This window comes from Miscanthus floridulus, chromosome 6, assembly GCF_019320115.1.
Source record: "Miscanthus floridulus cultivar M001 chromosome 6, ASM1932011v1, whole genome shotgun sequence".
In the NCBI taxonomy this organism is placed as follows: Eukaryota; Viridiplantae; Streptophyta; class Magnoliopsida; order Poales; family Poaceae; genus Miscanthus; species Miscanthus floridulus.
The window spans coordinates 19,482,022-19,491,326 of NC_089585.1; the positions used below are offsets into that span (position 1 = coordinate 19,482,022).

At 46.2% G+C, this 9,305-nt stretch overlaps 1 protein-coding gene across 1 annotated transcript; it reads right to left on the reverse strand.

The window, feature by feature from the left end:
* Window positions 1–1,122: 1,122 nt before the first annotated feature.
* On the reverse strand, window positions 1,123–2,118 carry LOC136457795 (uncharacterized). The gene is made up of 2 exons (XM_066457802.1): window positions 1,965–2,118; window positions 1,123–1,826 (listed from the first exon to the last, which is right to left on the reverse strand). The coding sequence occupies exons 1-2, from the start codon at window positions 2,039–2,041 to the stop codon at window positions 1,124–1,126; spliced, it is 780 nt and encodes a 259-aa protein (XP_066313899.1). The 5' UTR covers window positions 2,042–2,118; the 3' UTR covers window position 1,123.
* Window positions 2,119–9,305: the final 7,187 nt, after the last annotated feature.

Sequence of the window (9,305 nt, forward strand, 5' to 3'; positions counted from 1 at the left end):
GTTAGGCTAGGTAGAGTAGGTGGTGAGGTTGGCGACTGTGGTGGCTGCTTCCCTCTCCTCATAGGGAACAGGCCGAAAAGATGTTCGTGCCCACTGTCCAGCAAACAAAACAAACGAATCGGGGGCCAGGTCCCAAAATATTTCAGGCCTTGCTGTAGTTCCACGACGGCAGGGTTTTTCCATCCTCTGAATCTGATAATTACCTAGGCACCCAAAAAGAGATTCAAATTCTTTGTTTTAGATATAACTTGTCATACTAGTATTTGTTCGACAAGCGTCATACTAGTATTTGTTCGACAAGGTTAGTGTGACAGGGACCTGACAATAAGCAACCGCAAGGGGAAGGAAGGAGTGGTGATGAGCCAAGTTCCAACAAAAAAACACAAACATCAGGAGAACCATAACTTCCTCAGTTCATGAATTTACATGCCTAATAATAATCTGTGACTTCGTGTCCTGTAAACAAGCGTGTTTGCAGCTATAACAGAATTGGAAAAAACAGAAGGAATGATACTCAATTGCACTCTCGTAATCTATAGGGAGGAACAATGCAAACACGTGCGCCTCGGCACGAAAAGAAGTGAATAATCCAGCAGCATCTAGTTGAAGTTGTAAGGAACCTGCTTGTCGGGTTTCTCGGTGGGTGAAAGACTGAAAAACTCCATGACCTATAGGAATGAACTGATGATGTTCATAGGAGCACTGACAAGAATGGACGAGGTAGAAGGAGAGAGGTTCCTCCATACCGCTCCATAGCTTTGATTTTAGTGATGTTCCTTCCATGAATACTAGATATTTGTGAACTTGAATTAGACAGAACTTGATCCTTTATATTTTGTAATCTGATTTTTTTTCCCGCTTTACATGTTAATTGCAATTATGCAGACGTTGTGGGCCAAATAGTATATGTTGGAGGCATAACAGGTCTGGAAACTGAGGCCGGCGCCTTGTAGAATTTCGCATCATTGAAATTCGGGATTTGAGGTAGTGGAGTTTCTTTCACTCGGATAGTTTTCATTGGCACTGTCTCATTTTCTGCAATTATACCATTTACAGAGGAATGGAACAAGATGCCCCGCTGGTTCCGTCGGTGGTTCGACTCACACTGATTGTAGAAATTGATTTATTTAGGAACTGGAGGGTTCGTTTTGTACAAGTTTATGTCGCCATTAGCTCGTTCTTCTAGGTAACAGGTAACTGACACTCGCGAAAAGAACTCGGAGTACTCATGCCTAGTCCTACAGCCGTCGCTACAAAAGACGGCGCAACCACCGGCCCATCCTTCTGGCACGCCGCAGCCGCTGCCCTTGCAACCTTGGCCGCCCTCCTCCGCCGGCGCCGGTACCGGCACCGGCACCGGCACCATCATTCCGTCCACCTTCCATGTCACGTCCCGGACCGCCTGGACAGCTTGCGACCGGCACCTCACGCACTCCCGGTTGGTCCTGCCGCTGGCCAGCTGCTTGCACCCGTGGGCGATGTCGCCGTCGGACGCCGCCTCGCCCTCGACCTGCCTGATGTACCGCTCGGCCTCCTTGTCCCCGTAGTGGTAGTGGAGGACGCCGAGCACGTAGGCCGCGACCTTGTGGCCGGCGGCGGCCGCCCGTCTGAGCCACTCGGTGCCAGTGGGCGCCGTGCACCGCTGCTGCGCGAAGACGAGCGTGAGCCCGAGGACGAAGCAGGCCTCCGGGTTGCCGGCGGCGGCCAGGTTGCGGACGAGGGCGAGGTAGCGGTCGTGGTCGAACCACCTCATGGACTCCTCCCGCTCCAGCGCCACGCTGCTCCCGACGACGCCCTCCTTGCACGCCGCGTGCATGGCCTGGCAACTGCAAGAGCAAGACACGCACGGTACATCAGGTAGACAAGCTTATAGTGCGCGTACGTACGTACGTGTTTTACGTACGTAGTCATGAATGAATGAATGAATGTATGTCATGAAAAGTGCGGGGTGGGCGGACACGTACGTGGCTCGTAGGCTGCGGATGTCCTCCATCGGGTGCGGCGACGTCGCGGCGATGTGCGCGGCGATCTCGACGACCATAGTCGTGCGGGAGCGTCAGCGGCTTCCGCCGTGCCGCCATGCTCCTCGTCAGCACCCGGCGCGCACGCAGGAGAACAATGATGCTCTGCCGCGCCTACTCGATGTTCGTCTTGTTATTTTTGGTACTGTATATATAATACTACAGCAAAGGGAATCCTACTAAGCTAGGCAGCTAGCTAGCTTTTATGTTTACTTATTTATCGACTACGGCGACGTCCGACTTCAAGTCAAACATGAATACGTGATCGAACACGTTTTACGTATCGCGTGTTCTGATCAGAAGCAAATAGTTTCCCCGATTCGGATTGTGTACGAATCGATTCGATCCTCTCTGCTGTGTGTGTCTGTCTACACGTCTTGGTCTTAGACTTACACACGAAGTTGTTTACATAGGTATATAACCGTGCCTTGCTGGCTAGTACTACTAGGTACGTACGTGCACGGATCAATTTGCTACGCGTCTGACGGCGGCGCCATTCCGCGAGTATATAGCAACGGAGGCACCATTGCCGCCGAACCCCCGGCGGGCTCACACCGTCACGACCGTCAACACGGTCAACCAGGCAGGAACCCTCCCTTGCAAAGTAGTAGCGGCGGCGCAGGTACGCACACGGCACACCTACTCGATCGATCGTCGCAGCTAGCCGATCCCTTGCGTACATGGTTCCATCTTGAACAATTCAAAGAACTTAATTAGTATAATACCCTACTAGTAATTCTTGAACAAGAGTTATTAAAAGTAATTATGATAAGCGCCACGACCGTGTTCTTAGCTTAATTACTACTACTAGCGTATTGATTTTGGCCCCGTTCGCTGGTGTGAAACTTGGCTGAAACTGACTGAAAACACTGTTTCGGCTGAATTATTGCGAGAGAAAAATACCGTTCCGACTAAAAAAAGAAGCCGAACAAACCGAATATAGAGTAAGCCGAGCAGGGCCAATTCTCGATTCGGCCGTGGCGAGTAAGGCCCTGTTTGTTTCAGCTTATAAGCGGCTTATCGGTGGAAATAAGCGAGAATCCCGCCAAACGCTTTGCTTATTTCCACCGATTCTCGCTTATGTGGTAAGCCGCTTCAGAGATTTGAACTACGAGAAGCGAAAAGCGAGAAGCGAGAAAATCTTCGCTTACATTATAATCCAAGCGTGTCTGGGAGAAGCGGAAACAAACAGGGCTTAAGCTAGAACTGAGCTAGAGAGCATAACAAGTTTGAGAGTGACTACAAACATTAGTACAAAAACGAGTTGTACTTCCAATTGGGAAATTCCCTTCAGTCCCGGTTTCCCAACCGAGAGCATGAATGCGGGACTAAAGGGCCCCTCCTTTAGTCCCGGTTTCTCGCCCGGGACTAAAGGTCCACCTTTAGTCCCGGTTGGTAATACTAACCGGGGCTAAAGAGGCCTCCCGGCTTGGCCACGTGGGCCGGCCCTTTAGTCCCGGTTGGTATTACCAACCGGGACTAAAGGTTTTCTTTTTCCTTTCTTTTTTTTCTATTTTCAATTGATGATTCATTTTGGTTTTCGAATAGGTTTTCGAATACGCATTCTACGCTGCTAATAATATGCGTCCCTTGTTGGGACACTTCTTCCTCACCTGGTACTCCATCATAATCTTCTCCTCACACTTGCCGCATGCAATGAGAGGAGGTCCAGCCTCAGTCGCTTTGGAACCCGATGAGAGGCCGAGGACCCAAAAGCAGTTGTCATTTACTCTCTATACTCATTTTTAATATAATATAAATTTCTCATTTTATAAACAAATAAATTTAAAAAAACTCTAAAATTATCTATATCTCTAAACCATAAAGTGTACTATGCATGCAAGAAATGAAAGCTGAATACTAGTTTTGAATAACTACTTTAACCTTCCTTCATCCAAATATGCGAACTTTAAAGTGATTTTGAGCTTAAATGGCTTACAAACAAAAAAAAATCCTACCATAAAAAACCATATATATCTAGTCCATAAAATGAGATATGCTACTGATGAAACACGAGAGTATAAAGTTGGTAACCTTTAGAACCGAAGAATCAATGGAGGAATCAAAGAAATCTTGTGATTACCGACGATGAGGAAGAAGAGAGGCCGACGATATGAAGCAAGAACACTGAGCTCGAAGTGGCTCGGGCTCAGAGATGAAGAAGAGATATATACGAGGGGACCTTTAGTCCCGGATGGAGACAGAAACCGGGACTAAAGGTCCCTTTCTAGTCCCGGACGGAGCCTCTAGCCGGGAGTAGACTTTTACTCCCGGTTGGAGGGACCAACCGGGAGTAAAAGTTAACCTTTAGTCCCGGTTGGTAGCTTCAACCGGGACTAAAGTTTCCCTGCAGTAAAAGCCTGCCATAGTAGCCGTTGGGCAGGGCTACCAACCAGGATTAAATAGTTTCTCTAGTCCCGGACGCGAAAAATACCAGGGACTAAAGCCAAATTTTAAAGTGGATCAAAAGACATTTCTCTACTAGTGAAATCACGTGAGCTGTGTTTTCTTCTTGAGCTAAAATGCACTGCCGGTCCCTCAAATTTGGCTCAAGGTATTATCTGGATATCATCACTCTGTTCGCTTGGTCGTATTTAGCTTATAAGCCATAGCTTATCAGCTAACGAATAATATTTTTTTTCTCACACTAAATCAGCAACAGTACTTTCAACCAGGAAATAACTTCGAAAATGCATATTCATGTCCTAAACTCTTATTGATTATGTCATGTGACATTTAAATCACCATAACAACACACTTATTGCGCAATTACATGGCATTGACATGTGAGGCTCACCAGCCGATACTGGAGAGAGATAAGCAGCCTGTTCGCTTGCTCGTAAACGATCGTAAATTTCCAGCCAGGAACAGTGTTTTTCTCTCACACCAAATCAGCCAGCAGTAAATAATCCACGATACGATACGGCCTCCCGAACAGGCTGAAGACCGGCACGTGCACCTTACATTTTGGTGTCGTATCACTGTGCAAGCAGCTTATCCTATGCACAAGTTTTTTAGGGAGTGCATTGCACACACACCCCTCACGACAAAAACACTGTATCTTCGCTCCAGTGCCGTAGACAATCTGTATACGGCGAACGGCTTATCCAAAACGGCTTTATCGGTGAAGTTAAAGTCGGTGAAGTCAGAAAAATTGGGTTTTCTCGGCTTCTAGTTCATTTTAATCCCGGCTTACAAAACGGCTTCACGCTATAATGCATCGATTTACGCAAAATAGATGAAGCCGAAGCTGATATAAACCGTGCCAAAGAGGCCCTATGACGTCCTATATATGTCCTGATTTGTGAAATAAAAAATTAAATGTGCTTACCTATCATCTTCTATACTCTCTCTCTCTCAAAATAATACAACTTCCAATAATACAACTTCCTTTTTAAAGGCAGCTCTAGTGTGGTGTCGAACAAAAGTAGCAGAGTTCGATCATCTTCGACAAGTTCGCTAGCTCTAGTGCATACATTAATATCTTATGCCACACAATGAATAAGAAAACACTTTCTCTCTCTATGCTACTCATCTTCCTACTCTCCTATGCCCACATGCGGTACCTTGCATGCAAGTGAGTTGCTAGATTAAACTATTCTCTTGGTGCGGCGTATCTCTTATCTCTTATTATCAAGCACAGGGAGCTTTAGCCAGCAACCAGCTCATTCACGTCGCCCGAAATTCTCCCCGCCGCCCGATCTCGCGGTCGAAGGCCCAGATCTCTTCGATCGGATTTTATCGGAAGCGGCTCCTCCTGATTCTCTTCACCTGCTTTGCCTTCGACTCTGCTTTTTCCTAGCTTCTCTAGCTTCTCGTTCGAATCTGATCAGCCAAATATATATCCGGCTTCTGCTTCACCTTCCTGAAGCTTCTCAAAATATCCCGTCCCTCTCCTCGCCCATTCTCTCCCTCGCTCGTTGCCCCGACCTGCCGCCGCTCCCGCTGGGCCGCGCCCCTGCCTTCCTCTCCCTCTTCCTCTCTCTCTAGACGTCGCCGCGTGCTGGCCGGCCCTCGGCACCGCAGAGCCTCGCGTGCGGCTTGCTCGCGCTGACACGGCACCTCCGGCCTACGGCACACTGCAGCGCGTCGGCCCTGCCGGTGGGCGTCCCTGGCCATGCCTCGCCGTGGCCGGCCTGCGCTGGATGTCACGGGAGTGCCAACCCCCAGTGCCGCCTCCTCACGCCGGTCCGCGTTTGCTCCTCTACTTCACGAAACCCTAGCTTGCGATTCTCCATGACTAACATGTCGTGCACCAGATACGCCTCTGCCTGCTGCTACGACGTCTCACCTAGGTGTGCCCAGGCTACACTGTGAGCCGCGCTAAGGGTTGCGCAAGATTTGTGCAGGTAATATTTCTCTATAATATTTGGTTATCCTCTTCCCTTCCTTCTCTCTGGCCTCTGTGTATGCCCAGGACAGAACAGGAGGACGAATAGATCGAGACGGTGGAGCCATGTAGATTTGTTGATGGAGATGATTATGCTCATTGAATCCAATTCTTGATTTCCAGGCTTGTCTTGCCTCAACACTGCTATGCCTAGGTATATGGGTTCCATTTAAATTTTTTCCCTGTTTAAATAATTGTTAGGTCCTTCTGTGCCTTTCAGCTGCTCGATGCAATGCCAGAACCAAACAAGATTTCGTTCTTGCTGCCGGTGCTGACCTTCGATTCATCGACGCCAGGTCTTACTCCTCCACATTGCCGGCGCTTGGCTTCGCTTTATCGACGCCACGACCATTACTCCGTTATTTGTATTTCATCCTCCTGCTGTGTCCTTCGATTCTCCGCTTCCTGTTGGCTTGCCGCGCTACAGCCCCAGGTGATGGCCTTTTAAATTGGAAAGGAGCATTGTCCCCTTCTATAAATCGTACATTCTAGCAGCATGAAAAAAGGTTCTCTGTTTCCTAATTTGGTGTCAACTTTTCAGGTTTGGTTTCCTAAGTCATAGGATCATCACCAAGATAATAGAGAAATTGGAAGCTACCTGCTACGTCCTGGCATCATGAAAAAAGGTTAGCCTTGACGCTAATTTTTTGATGGTTGGTGTTTGTGCCTCCGAATGGCAGTGACATAATATATTGTATAGCCAGTATAACATTTGTATTTGAAAGATATATTTTACCCACTGCCCACTAAAAAATGTATAATGCGACGTCTCCTTTTCATTATTCTGGTTGTTTTTCGTGCCTGCACCCCCGGCGCTGCCTCCTCCCGCCAGTCCGCGTTTGCTACTGCTTCCACGAAACCCTAGCTGGCTGTTCTCCCCCCCCCCCTCCACACACACACCTTTACTGACCCCAGCAGCTTCTCCAGAGGCAGGCACTCCTTCAGCCTCGTAGGTACTCGGACCTCCTCTAATTTCAGTTTTGATTTCTCTCATTTCCCCTCCAATTTAATTGGTTCAACCCTCCCGCTGACCTTTACTGAGCCCAGTGACTTCTCCCGACGTAGCCGCTCCCTCAGACTAGCAGGTACTTGGACCTCCTCTAATTTTAGTTTTGATTTCTCTGATTTCCCCTCCAATTTAATTGGTTCATACTCTAGGGTTTCTATGTCCATGCCAGTTTGGTGTGTGTGACATTCAGACTGGCACGTGTCCACATCAGATCAGTTTGGTGGCTTTGAGCGCACTGACCCCTCTACTTGAATGAAGAGCATGCATAGTTAGTTTGCAGATACTTGCGTTCTTTTCTTCTTGACGTTCATAAACAGATCACTTAAGCATGTTATTCTTAGTCGTTACATTACACAGATGAATTGGAATTGAGATTTCTTTGTGCACGTTAAACTGGATGGTCCTACCGACGACAAATGAAATAGATAGAGCTAAAAGGCATCAGGGTATTTTTGTGTTTTCTTTCTAATTCTAATTTTAGTTTTGGATTGAAACTTGATTGCTTTTCCCTATGACAATAACAGAACACCAAACTCTGCAAGGTCAGATATGTCTGCTATTTATGGATTCCAAAATACAAAGTAGAAAACCTTGGAAAACTATGCATGTTGGCCGAAATATGTGGACGCCAAAGCTAAAGATTTTAGATTGGTTATTACATCACCGAGATACAGTGCTGTCGTTCTACTGATCCAAGCATAGATCACTCTTCGTTTTTGAATAGTCTTATCGTATTAAATATAAAAAGAGCTCAAATCTTTAATTTTTTATGCATGACGTATCTATATTAGACTCCTAATATTGTTTCCGTCCAAATATTAAACATATTTTTTTACCTACGCCTTAATCGGGTGATTTGTCGGCGCGCGCGATGGCGCGCGTGATGGACTAGTATGCAAGAGTCGATTCTCGTTCTGACACGCAAGGTTCGATCGTCGCAACGTGTGTATGGTTCGATTTGAGTGGCTTATCCTTCGATTTTGAACCACATTGAAGCAGCTCTAAAAATCAAACAATCTCAATTTTATTCATAACTTAAAATACTGTACATTCTAGCTAATAAGCCGGTTGATAAGTTCAAGCGAATAGGACAGCAATACATTGATCGTCGATGTACGTATAAATACTCTATATAAACACCATAAATTTTTAATCTCAGCAACATGTAAGCTATCCATATGTTATACCCCATTAAATGCCACATAATCCCAATAAGTATTACATCATCTTTCACCACGTATAATTACTATTTTCAGTACATCAACATACAAAATCCACGTCATACTGATTGTTTGGCCACACATCCTCTATAATTCAATCTAATATTCTATAAATATTTTATTTGATTCTTGTATTAACTTACCTAGTTTTCACTTTTCACGGCATAGGTATACTACTCATATTTACTTTTGGCATCCCCAACGATAAGATGAAATCGCCAGCCGATTTAGAGACGTGAGGTAATAAATAAAGAAAGAGATAAAAGGAGTGGCTGCGCACATTTATAGGCAAAGTGGGCCAAATAGTCAAAGATTTGTGGTTTTTCGAGAGACTGCACATTTATAGGTAAAGCGGGCCAAATAGTCAGAGATTTATGTTTTTCCGAGAGACGTGCAAGCATACTACTTGCTAAGCCTGGGCAAAATACCCGATACCCATTACCCGTACCCGAATTATCCGAACCCGGACCCGAATTACCCGAACCCGAGGTACCCGATCCCAAATTCGGATAGCGATTTTGATTACCCGAAATTAGTTTGGGTAATTCGGGTAATATCCCCCGGTACCCAAACTACCCGAACTACCCAAAGATTTGTTTTTGTCTTTGTATTTATCATGTGTTGTTAGCTGAACCATTTAACTTATCACTTTATTAGAATATAAT

Bases quoted from the DNA above. Each gene is read 5' to 3' on its own strand.
- LOC136457795 (XM_066457802.1), bottom strand. From the start codon at position 2,041: ATGGTCGTCGAGATCGCCGCGCACATCGCCGCGACGTCGCCGCACCCG. The intron at 1,827-1,964 runs GTACGTGTCCGC...TTGCTCTTGCAG, and splicing joins ATCCGCAGCCTACGAGCCAC to TTGCCAGGCCATGCACGCGG.